At 37.2% G+C, this 14,103-nt stretch overlaps 2 protein-coding genes and 1 long non-coding RNA gene across 6 annotated transcripts in view; 1 reads left to right on the top strand and 2 right to left on the bottom strand.

Moving 5' to 3' along the window:
- LOC111461467 (beta-1,4-mannosyl-glycoprotein 4-beta-N-acetylglucosaminyltransferase-like) overlaps positions 1–1,304 on the bottom strand; it is a 5,401-nt gene extending 4,097 nt beyond the window's left edge. The window contains exons 1-4 of the mRNA XM_023104997.1: positions 810–1,304; positions 460–731; positions 299–380; positions 179–220 (exon numbers count right to left, since the gene is read on the bottom strand). Of these exons, the coding sequence (XP_022960765.1) occupies positions 179–220; positions 299–380; positions 460–731; positions 810–1,057 (644 nt within the window). The 5' untranslated portion in view covers positions 1,058–1,304. The remainder of the gene's footprint in view (positions 1–178; positions 221–298; positions 381–459; positions 732–809) is intronic.
- A 5,500-nt stretch (positions 1,305–6,804) lies between these two features.
- LOC111461468 lies at positions 6,805–8,829 on the top strand. 4 transcript variants are annotated; one of them, XR_002713581.1, is made up of 5 exons: positions 6,805–7,118; positions 7,323–7,446; positions 7,549–7,648; positions 8,152–8,324; positions 8,746–8,829. It is a non-coding gene; the product is annotated as an uncharacterized LOC111461468 (long non-coding RNA). The 4 variants fall into 4 exon arrangements; XR_002713578.1 differs by having other exon boundaries at positions 7,882–8,324; XR_002713579.1 differs by having other exon boundaries at positions 7,318–7,446; positions 7,882–8,324.
- LOC111461466 (probable serine/threonine-protein kinase PIX7) lies at positions 8,451–11,353 on the bottom strand. Its single transcript, XM_023104995.1, has 6 exons — positions 10,508–11,353; positions 10,014–10,333; positions 9,780–9,915; positions 9,575–9,708; positions 9,365–9,488; positions 8,451–9,206 (listed from the first exon to the last, which is right to left on the bottom strand). The coding sequence occupies exons 1-6, from the start codon at positions 10,626–10,628 to the stop codon at positions 8,764–8,766; spliced, it is 1,278 nt and encodes a 425-aa protein (XP_022960763.1). The 5' UTR covers positions 10,629–11,353; the 3' UTR covers positions 8,451–8,763.
- Positions 11,354–14,103: the final 2,750 nt, after the last annotated feature.

Below are 14,103 nucleotides of genomic sequence, written 5' to 3'. Positions count from 1 at the left end.
AAAAAAAAAAAAAAAAAAAAAAAAAAAAAAAAAAAAAAAAAAAAAAAAAAAAAAAAAAAAAAGTAAGAACCCATTCATACGGTCGTTAAAAATTAAAGTGCTAAAAAAAAAAATCTATTTAATTAGACAGCATCTGGTTCTCTGACCGCCGGTGTCGGTAACCCCTAATCAGCCGCCGTTCTTTTCCAGTTTGATCCGTTGGACGGTTCGGATGAAATCTCTGTCATAATCAAAACCCACTCAGATTTTTTTAAACTAATATATAAATATTATTATTTTTGTGAGTCTTTGGCTTTACCTCCACGTTACGTCCTCAGCAAGCAACCAATCACCGTCGGTATCCTGGTAGGTGAGGTTGTAGCCGTCGGAATCCGGCTTATCTGTTTCCAAACAACCCGAAAATCAGTACACAGTAACCCGGATAAACTATTCTTAATTGGGATAACAACACCAGCTCACCAAACATGTTCATCAAAGTAGCTCTAAGCGCATCCAAACAATGGTGTTGCCGTATATCAACCTTCCTACCAATTCCCACTCCCTCCATCTTCACCTTCACGTACCGGGAATTATTCGAATTCAATTCCCTGTAAACCCCGCCGTCGTTCTCCATCGCCGGACGCCTGATCGCTACGGCCCTTCCGATGCGCTTCTGTACGAAAAGTGTCTTCCTCCTCTTTTTAAGCGGCGGCCATCCGACAAGCTCAATTTCCTGTTCCTCCGGATTGTCTCTGTTAAATCAATCAAATTAACAAATTCAGCCGCGGAATTCGAAATTAAAGAGAGAAAAATGGGTAGGAGTAGCGTACGGATGATTGGAGGAGGCGGAATTGGGGTTTTTAGGGTCGTCATCGCCATTATTGGGATGGTCATTCCAGAGAAGCAGAGGAAGTGTTCGACGAAATGCCGAAGAGGGGTCGATATCGAGAGGGCGCTTTTTGCGGCTGATTGAGTCGAAATCCAAGCAAGGGAGAGCGCGGTGATGGGTGTTTAGGTCGAAGGGTTTAGTGGGATTGGTGGGGAACAGAGCAAGACTCAGCTGAAGCTCCATAGCCATAGATGGGATTGAAGAGATGTCCGAGAGGAAGAAGGGGGGCGGGGGATTAAAAGGAGCGGATGGAGGGCGTGCGGGAGTGGGACAAGAACGTGGATGGGGACAAAGTGTTGGATAGAGAGGCGAAAATGATCTGAGATGTCCGTATCAATGCTCTGCCTTTGCCCGACCCAGCTGCCCTGCTGTTCCTTTATTCTCACCCACATTGTTTTCTGAACCTCCAACACTTGCCCTCTTCTTTTTACCATTTAATAATAACAATAATAATTTAAAAATAAATAAATTACGTGTATTATAATTCTTATATCATTACCCTCCATCTTTATCTAATCCCTACTTAGCACCGAAATTAATCACCATCATATGATAATTAACACCAAAAATTTATATTATGGCACGTGACATAATATTAATATTGTTGAGACAAGATTATGTAAATATTAATTAATGGAGACAATACGTGTAGTTATGATTAACAAATGTTTCTTTATTCCATCTCCATTATAAGATACTGTTTACAGGGAAGTGGGACAGTGCATTTAGGGGATATGTTCTCTTGTCTATGCTCAAGAGGACATGGTAATGTGATTACTATGTTCCTTTTTTTCAATCATATTCTTTTTTTTTTTTTTTTCTCGCACATCTTTACTAACCAAGTCATGTTCTATAAATTTTTTTTTCTAAGATTATAGACTATATGAAATATATCCGATTACGACATAATTTTGGATAAGATAAAGTCGTTATACATGTGAAAATGGATTCGTTGCAATTATACATCATTTCATCTATGCATTACGAAGCAATTTAAAAGGCTAACCTATTTAAGAGTCTCGAGATCTGCCACTTAGAATTTTAATAAGATCAACAAGCAAGACGAAAAGTTGACAAATGCAAAAATCTATGTATATAGTGATAATTTATGGGGTTGATTCAATAATAATTGATTTCGAACACATCTATAATAAAAATTAAATTATTAATTTAATTTTTATTTTATTTTAATATGATCCTGTGTAGGAGGCAGAAAATCGACATCTGAAATTAAATTAAAGGAGAAAGAACCGTAAGAGAATTCTCCATTGAAAATAATTAATGAAAATTTAATAAAGTTCATTAAGAATTAGGCCATACAACACACGTGGAAGTGACGCACCAAGTGGTCCGTTGACCCATCACGTGTCACAAAACACGTGACGCAGCACAACGAAAGACGGTACACGTCGGAAAGGGAGTTTGCGTTTTAGTCAAAGATGAGGACAGTTTGATTGGTCCACGTCCGGAGTTGATTGGGGCAAAGCCCACGTGTAATGGTCCAGCCCATTTGAACATAACAAGTGAGCTGGACTCCATAGATATTGGGCCTAAAAGCTTCACTGAGGTATCAACCCGTGAATGCAGTTCCATTCAGACCGTTTGTCTTGAGCCGGCTCATTTGAGGTTCGATCAGCCTTTTCAATTTCGGCCCATTTTACATGTACAAAATCTTTAACCTAAAATATTAAAATTTATCTCGCATGTACTTGATGTTGATACAGTTATTTGATTTTCTTATCCTATTAATCATTAGGATTTATGATTTTTACGAGCCAAACACGCTTAATTTTAAAGTTCATACGATTCAACCATCAAATAGAAAGGTGTCTTATTAATATAAACATTAAAATTTTTTATGTATTTCTCAATAATACATATTGTTAAACGAACACGACTCTCTACAATAATATGATATTGTCCACTTTGAGCATAAGCTCTCGTGCCTTTGCATTGGATTTCTCCAAAAGGCCTCATACCAATGAAGAATGTATTCTTTGTTTATAAACCCATGATTATTCCCTAAATTAGCCGACGGGGGGACTTTCATCTTCCAACACCTCCTCTTGAACAAAGCACGCCTCCCCTTAATCGAGGCTCGACTCCTTTGGAGTCTTAGTCATTTTTTACTACCTTCGAGGAGGCTTGTCTCCTTTTTCTTTTGGGGTCCTCTGTTCAACATTTGAGAATTTACCAATCTGCACGACTAAGTTTAGGATATGGCTCTGATACCATGTTAGAAATCAAGACTCTCCACAATGTTATGATATTGTCCAGTTTGAGCATAAGCTCTAATGACTTTGCTTTGGACTTTCCCAAAATGTCTCATACCAATGAAGAGTATATTCTTTGTTTATCATTCCCTAAATTAGTGGACGTGGGACTTTCATCATCCAACACTTGTAAATCTTTCATATCTCTCTCGTTCAGTCTCATGTATCCCTTCTCAGCTCAAGCGTCATAATTGAAACTCGAGAAGACGAAGAAAATATTAAAAAAAAATTAAAATTATAAAATAACGATGTGGCATATAGTATAGGGAGAGGAAAATTGAGCATCCCCATAACGTAATGAATAAAGTAAAGTAAGGGAAAGAAAAAGGGTTTAGAATAGAATGTGTGTGTTGAGTGTTGGGAGAATTCAAAAAGCCTGCCGATGTGCTTGTGTGAGTGCTCGTGTGGGGGAACAAATGGTCTCTTTCTTGTCTCCTTTTCATGCAAATTCCCTTCATTTATTTATTTATTTATATATTTGTGTGCTTTTTCTTGCCCTAATTATTAATCTTCTATTCAAAACCCTCATACTTGTTCAGCCAAGTTCATGGCTTTTTCTTACCATTCTTTTTCCCCTACCTTCTTTCATTCATATCTTTTAAAAAGACAAGATTTTGGCATATGGGTATACAAGATCTCGAAGATTAAAGATCTGTTTCTACTCGAAAAAACAACATTTTATATTTACGATGACGATGAGTTGACTTACATTCTGATTGAGTCCCTGAACTATGTTTGAATTGGTCCTAGAAATGCAATGCTGAGTTGAACCCATGTCAGAATTCTTGGGTCATTGGGTCATGACCCTTTTCGGCCTTTGTTTCATGCAATAATTTCGTCTTCCCCCCACATAAAGAAGAAGAAAAAAGACCCATTAATTTGAAGGTCCTAGGATCTGATGAGAAAGAATGGGGAAAAAATATTGGTTTAAGGCGTGAGGGAATCTGGTTGGGGTAGGTGGCACGCCAACTTATTGCCTCAAATCTAGAGAGAGAAGGCTTTAAATAACTTTTATTTGGCTTTGAAAAGACCAAAATCTTAGTGAAGAGGAAGAAGAAGAAGAAGAAGAAGAAGAAAGATGTCAAGTTTTAATAATAAAGAGAGAGAGAGAGAAAGAAAGAGCAAAGTTCAATGAAGGTGTTCCCTAATGGAGGCTCAAGGCAAGGCTGCTTTCCCGGCGGTGTCTGCGGTTAAGGTTGAAGAAGGGCTTGAGTTATGCCTCGTTCTTTGTGTGTGTTTGTGAGTGTGCGGGCCTTCCATGTCTCTCTATCTATCTAACATTACTACTCTTCCTTCTTTTTCGACATCATATGAACGTGTATCGTGTAATGTCTCGTGCTCAAGATTTGAATTCGGATTCCATGCCTCATTGCTTGGCTTTCCTCTCCATCTCTTGTTGCATGATTACGTTACCTACTCGTCACTTTTATGAGTAAAAACTACCATCCCCACGAATCAATAAGGATCACTTCTATGATTGAGACACTGGAAAAGAAATTGCACGTTTTGGTATAGATAGTAAAGTCACTTCTTTGAAGATTTTCTCAAGTACCCATCTTTAGAATTACTCTTATTAAAACGTGGTCTTGGTTCAGTCACTTACCTTTCCTTTACTCAGATGTCACATACTCTATAAGATCCCACATCGATGGGAGAGACAAACAAGTGACAGCGAGGACATTAGGCCCTGAAAGAAGGTGAATTATGAGATCCCACATTCTTTATAAGGGTATGGAAATCTCTTCCAAACAAACCGAGTTTAAAAACTTTGAAGGGAAGCCCAAAAGGGAAAACCCAAAAGGGAAAGCTCAAAGAAAACAATATCTACAAACAGTGAACTTGAGTTGTTATAAACTTGTTTTCTCGAGATCGATCATTCAACTTCTCCTATCTCTACCGTAATTGCTCGAAAAAAAAACCCTAAAAATGAAACCGTGACACTTAGATATTAACCTATATTGAATAGATAACGTAAGATATATGATGGGAGGGTAAGGGTAAGGGTAAGGGTAAGGGTAAGGGTAATAAGCCAAGTATGTTATTCTCTGTTGGGCATAGGGCTTAATGAAATGGAAGAAGCACTTATGAAAAAGTGGGTATTAAAATAATATTAGTCCTAGAAAGAGAGGCACAATGAAAAGGGTTTTTGGTTGAGGATTTTAAAGGGCTTTTTGGTGGAAGAATATTTTCAGATGCATGCGCAGAAGAGAGAAGAAAGTATGGTTTTAATTGAGTACAAACCAAGCATGACCAAAACAAAAGAAAACCCTTCAAATCATTTCCCTCACCTTCTTCATCAACCCCTTCTCCATCCCCCAACGCCCTTAAAACCCTACAAAAACCCCATTATATGCCATCCCATTCCCTCCTACTTCTCTTCATTACTCCCTTTTTTCATGCCCTTTTCGGCCCCGATGCTACCAAACAGAGCGACGATGGTCGACACACTGACCGTGTCAACAAAATGACGCGTCCAATGCCTTTGAGTATCCTACCTCCTCCTACTCCATTTGACATACCCAAAAGTTGTTCATTTTGTTGTCCTTTTGGTGCCTCAAAATGGGTCCAATTTTCTGCTACTGTTTCACTCAATAATTCTTTCTTCTTTTTGGTTGGTAAGTGGACACCTTTTTATACCCAAAAAGACATTTTGCTTTCAAACCTCTCTCCTTCCCCTCCTTTCTTGTGTATATATATATATATATATATATATATATATATAGATGTGTGAGAAGTAGGAAGCGGAGAGAAATCGATACGAAAATCCGAAAGCGATGTTGGTGAGGTTCAATCTGAAGACGAATTTCACAAGGACTGTGAAGTACGATCTCTGATTGAGCCGCGCCAATATCACTTTTGTATCATGTTGCTCTCTTTGTATGTTTAGGGTTTCTGTGTAATTTCGTAACCCTGTTTTTTTTTTTTCTTTTGTTTATCGAGAAGGTATGTCTTAACTAGTTGAACTATGCTCAAATTGGTTTATTTTTCGACTATCAACTATTTCTTTCTTCACTATCCCTTATAGGCCAACGAATCATCGTCATCAACGAAACATGTTTTAGATTCATTTGGAACGGATCGTATGAGACGGTTAATGTTTGGATTTTTATTTTATCACCGACCTGAAACTCAGGTACATGAATCATTTGCTACTATATTTAATGGTGCCATCTCTACCCATATCTCTACACATGTGCATGCATGAATATAGTATATACAAAATGTTAATTGTAGTTCAATTATAATAATACCTTTTCTTGACCTTGGTTGGTGAGTTGAAAAATAACACAATATATCAAAATTTAATACTAGACAGATAATATATGATTGAATTGATGCATTATAATATTTAAATGAAATAAAAAAAATTATTTAAATTGATTTTTAATTTCTACATATAAATTTAAAATACAAACCTCTGTACTTAAATTAAAATATTTATATTTCCAAATATTTCATAAATATTCATTTTGAATTGATCATAAGGGTTAACTTACTGTTTAATAGATATCTTAATATTTAAATTTATTTAATAACTTTCTAAATTTTTAAATTTGTATTTAATCGATTTTTATTTTTTTTTCTTTTAAAAGATGCAAAAATATTTTAATTACGTGGAATATGGGGAAAAAAAGGTACAAAAGGAAAATAATCGCTTCCCGCTTTCACAGCTAAACCAACGAACAAACCAGAATGTCCCTTCGCAATTTTTCGAAACCCTAGACCTCACTGAAAATTGCATTTGGATTTCCACGCTCTGATCTTCAAAAATCAATACCTTCTTCGATTCATAACTCTAATTCTCCATTATTCGTCTTTCTAGTCTCTGAAATTTTGAGTTCAGGTCTATTCATGTCTCGTATTGAGCCCTATGTTTCGGATTCTTGCTCGGAGCAACAGTTTTCGCTACAAGAGGCTACCGCCGCAGCTTCTCCTCCTCCTCCTCTCCGTGCTAAAATTGGACGGCTCTTCTTTCGGTAATTTTTCCACTTTTTGTATTGGTTCATATATAACTCTGTTGCAAATTTTGTTGTGTTAGACGAACGTTTTTGTGAGCGATCTGATACGAGTATAGTCGGGAATGTTTTGATGTTGATGTGAGAATGCTATTAAAAAACGTTTGAATGTTCTGCCTTTGGACTGGATATATTGAATTGATTTGATTACCATTGGTAGCGTAGAAAGTCAGGACCTATGGTCCTAGGTGCGAGTTGCAAGGACGGCGACGGTGGCAGCAGTTAGAGACGCGGTGGAGAGTGTTTTCTGTGGAATGTCGATGAATAAAGAAGATGACAAGATTTCTTGGTAAGCTGTCGGGGGATTTGGAGTACTGAACCGCGCATATTAATCTAATATGTTGAATTGAAAATGAAAGTGTGTTCAATTGTTTATTTGGTTCAATTGCAGGCCACATGTGCGGTGTCATTTTTGCTTATGCTATAAGCATTACAAGCTGATCGACGACAAATCACGTATCAAACAGTTTGAAATCATAGATGTTGATAAGGTATTTCCTGAACTTTGTTTAGGCTATAAGCATTACAAGCTCATCCATAAATTTCTTGTTATCCGCCCATTTTTTAGAGTTGTTTTCAAGATCCAACCAAATTTTGAAAACTTGAAAAGATAGTTCAGCTATTAAATAATTCCTTAAACTTATTTTCTGTCGGTTGTTTGTGACATTGAGTTTGGTATTGTATTTGATCGAGTAATTAACTAGTTATATATTCCCCCATGAAGCTGCATTTTGTGAACCGTGTAGCTTAATTTGTGGCAAGAATCTGTGGATTTGAGATGTCCCATCAAAGAATAAATAGATTGAGCAAGGTAAGCGGGTTGAACGGCTTCCGGTATAAAGTGGTCAGAAGGTTTTGGGCGTGTGAATTATTATGAAGTGATCAGATGGGTCTTTTTCTGATGTTAAATTGGAAGTTTTGGTATAATATAAACAGTACGAATTTCATTTCATTTCTGCCACTCAAGACTGTACTTTTCTTTCTCTCAATTCAGAAATATAGTCCTTTACAAGATCGGTCTCTAAGGTACAGGAAGAATGGCAATGAAAATGCCCAAGTGATCTGAAATTGATACATTTTCTAAATCTGAAATAATGAATATCATTGCCTATCTACATGTATCGGAATGAACATCAATTACCACCAACTTCTACTTTCCTCTTGGGGGTAAGCCTTCAATTACATGGTTTCTAGTATTTATGAATCTTTGAAATAATGATTGATGAAACGATTAAAGTCAGATATGATTCTTTTATAAATTTATTGTGATGAGACATATTAAAGAAATAAACATGATTAGAATCTTCATATAGTGTTCATATTCTCCATTGCTGATTGAAAGGAATGGTGATAACTTGCTAAGGTTAATATTTCCCATAGATGTTTAAGAAAGATACTGCAAATATGACACCCTAGGCACTGGAAGGTCTTGTCTACCTAAAGTTACAAGTCACTTACAAGGTAAGGCAGACCCACAAAGGAAGATCTAATTGTGTAGTAAAGCTAATATTTCGCATTTCCTCTCCTAATCAACCTCTGAAATGCTAAACATGAACATTTCTGATCACTGTTTACCTTTTATTATCAGAGAGGATTTGGAGATTGATCACCTTACATGCTGCTTTCCGATGTTCAATGGAGAAGCTCTGAAGTTTTGGGAGTAGGTTAGGCCTTCAGGTTTCTTCTTGTACCTCCCTTGTGAAGAAGATAAGCGGCAGTGAGATGTTAGGATGGCAAAGTCGTTGAGATCTTGCAACGGAGTCAGGGTCTTCACAACTTCGTCCATGGTCGGACGTAGTTTCGGGTCCCTGCTCAGGCAACTGCAAGCAAGCTGGGAGACCTTCTGCACCCCTTTAATGGAATACTTGAATTCCAAGCGGGGATCCACTATATGATATAGCTTTCTTTTATCGCCTAAATATGGCCGAGCCCATGACACAAGGTTTTGCTCCCCACTCGGACGTTTCTTGTCCATGGATCTTCTCCCTGTTACAATCTCAAGAAGCACAACACCAAAGCTATAAACATCATTCTTCGACGTCAGATGTCCTGTGATCAAATCAACAAAAGTTGGAAGTTATGTCAGATATCAGTCATTACGTAAGATTCAATTCTCGGTTTCGACTAAAATTCCTCCACGAAGGCTCACACAAACAATTTAGTATCAAGGGGTGTCATGTAGTTAAAACATCTTCTAAGTTATCTACCTGTCATTACATATTCAGGAGCAGCATAGCCATACGTCCCAATTACCCTGGTAGAAACATGTGTTTTGTCTCCTTGAGGCCCTGCTTTCGCAAAGCCAAAATCTGAAAGCTTTGCATTGTATTCCTGTAAACAAAGGTCATATGTATAATGAGATAAAGAAATTACTCAAAACATTTGGAGCATTGTCATTTGGAACCGATGGAACCGACCGAATCAAGCAAGATATTGGATGTCTTAAAATCTCTATAGATAACAGGTACTGGGGCATTATGAAGAAAGGCCAATCCTTTTGCCGCTTTGAGGGCAATCTTAATCCTATTGGACCATGGAAGAGGAATAATCCCTGCACCAATCATGAATATAAGCACCTGTACCCCAACACCTTGTCTGTAACTAAGAGATAGAGATTCTTACTTCTGAAAAGATGGTTTTCCAGACTTCCACGGCTCATGAACTCATAAACAAGCAAATGTTGATCATCTTCGTTACAGTAACCTATAAGCTTCACAAGATTTGGATGGTGAAGTTGTCCAAGAAAGACAACCTCAGCCTGTAACCAAGAACATATTTTACGTTAGCACTCCCCAACAGGTCCCCTTTATAAGGTAAGTAAGCCTTCACGAACCCAAAGCAGAAAGTTCTACTAACCACCCATTCTCTATGGCCTTGAAGACCATCTAGTTTCAAGCTCTTAACAGCTACTGTAATTCCTGATCCGGGTTTTGCAGGGGCTGTCCCATTCTCTTCAATCCATCCTTTAAAGACAAATCCAAATCCACCTTCCCCAAGAATGCTATCAGGTCTAAAGTTTCCTGTTGCTGCCTTCAGCTCATGAAAAGAGAACTGAAGTAGTTTGCTTGTTGATTTGTTGTCTGATGGTGATGGATTGGCATTATCAGAGGCTAGCTCAGCTTCATTCGAGGTAGAGAGTTCCCTGTTGCTAGCATTTAAACACCGTGTTTCAGTAGCTGCAATCACAAAAGGTCAGTATCTTCTTAAGAACAATAAGTCTTCTTTTCACAGCCTACAAGCCATAGATGAACATGAGAAGACAACCAAAGGACTCGAGCTTTGCATGAACACAAATTTTGACACCCCAGATAGAATCCAAACCGAATATGGAAAAAGAAATAGAGGGTTACCAGAATCATAAACTAGGCTGGTTCGAGGAATGTTGTTCGGAGAGTCTTTAGAAGCAGAGGATTTGCAAACACCTGAAACAGTACGAGTCAAAACAGCCCAACAACCACACCTTTTCTCCATACCCTCAACCTGCTGCTAGCTAGTTTCAGCTCAAATGGAGTGTGATTATCATAGCGTAAGGAAAGCAAATCAAAAGCACTAACTACACGATTATGGGGAAGATAAGACAGAAAAAGGATGCGAAAAGGAATAGGAAAAGAGAGAGAAAAGGAGAGGAATTTTGTTGGGCATTGCAGGCATCATCATCGCCATCATCCCAGTGTGTACAAAGTAACTTTTAACACCACCACCTTTTGTTTGGGGAATGGGTTCGGTCCAAAATTACCAGAGACACTTTGTGTATGGAAGTTTTGGCAATCAGAGAGGTCTTTGTAAACAAATAGTTGCTTGTTGAGGATTCTTGGGAGAGAGTCGGATTTATAAGTGAGTAATACCATCTCCATTGTTAAGAAGACTCTTTGAGAAATCCAAAGTAAAGTCACGAGTATTTATGTTAATGCGGATCCAATCATATCTAAATGAAATCATTTCCATCTCTCTCTACAAACGTGCAAGCAAAATGGTGGTGGTGGATATATTCCAAAATGGGTGGGATCTAGAAGAACACAGTCGATTAGGGATAGAAAGGGGGAATACAAAATCAAAATGTCTCTCATTATCGCTCTGTGCGCCGTGATCGCAACTTGACAGAGGCCTTGTTGGATCAGAAAGTAGTTTGCAGTGAAACCCATTGGCACCCACACAGGTCTGTGGGTCCGATTTCCGATCCCCCCACTCCATAAAAACAACAAAATATTCAAATACCCATTTACAGAACTTCAAAGTGCGCCAAAGAGAATTACCAGAGAAGCCAAGACTCCGCCCGACACATCCAGCGGCTGTGATGCGGCGCCAGGGTTTCTGCTGCCCCTTCCCTTCCCCGCCCTTTTCTTCAGCCTTCTTCTGCTTCTGCTCATGTAAATACAAAAAATTACATAAAAATATATATATATATATAATTATAATTTTTAGTGTAAAAGACAAATTTGCCCGTCGAATATTGCTAGATTTTTCTCTTTTTTTTATTTTTATTTTCATTTTTCACTCTTTTGGTATGTGTTTTTTTTTTTTTAAATAAAACAAAAATAATTCATTACAAAGGGATCACTGTCAGGTGTCAGGGAGTCCACCTCGACGAGCGTGCGCAATCTTTTTTTTTTTTTTTTAAATAAAACAAAAATAATTCATTACAAAGGGATCACTGTCAGGTGTCAGGGAGTCCACCTCGACGAGCGTGCGCAATCTTTTTTTTTTTTTTTAAATAAAACAAAAATAATTCATTACAAAGGGATCACTGTCAGGTGTCAGGGAGTCCACCTCGACGAGCGTGCGCAATCTTTTTTTTTTTTTTTAAATAAAACAAAAATAATTCATTACAAAGGGATCACTGTCAGGTGTCAGGGAGTCCACCTCGACGAGCGTGCGCAATCTTTTTTTTTTTTTTTAAATAAAACAAAAATAATTCATTACAAAGGGATCACTGTCAGGTGTCAGGGAGTCCACCTCGACGAGCGTGCGCAATCTTTTTTTTTTTTTTTAAATAAAACAAAAATAATTCATTACAAAGGGATCACTGTCAGGTGTCAGGGAGTCCACCTCGACGAGCGTGCGCAATCTTTTTTTTTTTTTTTAAATAAAACAAAAATAATTCATTACAAAGGGATCACTGTCAGGTGTCAGGGAGTCCACCTCGACGAGCGTGCGCAATCTTTTTTTTTTTTTTTAAATAAAACAAAAATAATTCATTACAAAGGGATCACTGTCAGGTGTCAGGGAGTCCACCTCGACGAGCGTGCGCAATCTTTTTTTTTTTTTTTAATACAATAAAACAATTTTAAGGTATTATATTTGGATAAATATTTATCACTTTATATTGATCTAAGTTTTTAAAATATAGTTGTAAGTTTATATTGATGTATTTTCGTTGCGTATCGTTTTAATGTTTATTTTGACAAACAAACATATATTGCTCAAGAATAATTATATAATACTCATGACACGACATTATTTCTTTGATATGATGCTTAAGAAAAAATAAAAGTAAAAAGATTCATATCCGCATCTGCACTCGAAAAAAGGAAATCAAATCATGGCCGTCGGATATGTTTCTGTGTGCCTAACGACCAGCCGGCTAATATGGGCCCAGTAGAATTTGGGCCACACGAACCTAGTGCTGGATTTCGGCCTGGAATAATTATTGTGGGCTTGGGCCTTCAGATGAGTAACTGGGCTTGTTTTATTCGGCCTCTGTCACTTCCTTTTCGGTTGTTATTAATTTCGATAAGAATGTATTAATTTAATTTATCATTAATGATTTCAATTTCACGAACCCATCTAACCCTAATGAGTTAGATAGAATATCTAGTCGTGTTAGGTAGATTTTGTAGGACTTTATCCTATTTGGGTCAGATACAGGTTAAATATATATGAAGAATCAAGTCATTCGGACCGAGCATGATTGCATTAAAAAAATAAAATAGTCAATCCCAACTTGTGTGTTCTTCTTCGGTCTTTCCTTGGCCCACAACCCCACTACCTAGCACGCTAGGCAATATAACGTTTATAGCCCCAACTCGAAGAGTGAAGTGTCGAACACGATTACGTACTCAAGCATAGTCGCACTCCTCCTCACAGGCTCACAGACGCATCGCCCTCAATGACTCGTTGACTCAATCGACACCTACTACTTTCGAATTCTTTATTTAGAAACCATGTATAAGAATATGATAAATACAAAAGAACAAACAGTATGTACAAAACATGAGACAAAGTTGAAGCAATGTTCTCTCTCATTTACTAGATGAAGTTTACGGAAAGTAAAAATGTAAATAACCCATGAAAAACTATGGTTTTAACGTACGGTAAAAAAAAATGGTACATACATAGAGCGCAGCAGATCATCATAACCAGGCTTGTCATCAATCATTGACATTACAACTGGGCCGCTCTGATCCGAACACGTACTACTAGGTACTCCCCCTCTGGGCCCCTTTACTCCTTCTTACTCTACTATCACAAACAGCCGAATATTACCCACGTACCCTCCTTTTCCTTTTCCTTTTCTTTTATTTCTATTTTATAGTTTCGATTCGAGCAAAAAAATTCAATTGTTATTAATTTAACCACTAATTTTAACAATAAACCACGTGTGTATATATATATATATAACAAATTAAAATTTAATTAATACAGTCGATTAACCCTTAAAAATTGGAAATAAATAAATAAATAAATGGAAGGGTATATAAGGCCCGTGGTTTGAGGTGGGGCCATTTGGAGGAAGGGTGAGTGGGAGTCAGAATAGTGGGGCATCTTCATGGATACAAATACCATATTATCCGGGTTGGGAATATGAGAGACGCGACCTCTTACTTTTTTTATTTTTTTAATTTTTAAAAATTGAAAAGCATACACTAAATTTAAATATAAATATAAATTTTTGGTTTATAAATGTATAATAATTTTTTTTTTTTCTTTTTGGGAAATTTAAAGCATG

Source organism: Cucurbita moschata, unplaced genomic scaffold, assembly GCF_002738365.1.
Source record: "Cucurbita moschata cultivar Rifu unplaced genomic scaffold, Cmos_1.0 Cmo_Scf00025, whole genome shotgun sequence".
NCBI classification, from domain to species: domain Eukaryota; kingdom Viridiplantae; phylum Streptophyta; class Magnoliopsida; order Cucurbitales; family Cucurbitaceae; genus Cucurbita; species Cucurbita moschata.
Note: the sequence above shows the minus strand (reverse complement) of the source record. Positions and strands in the feature narration are given on the sequence as shown.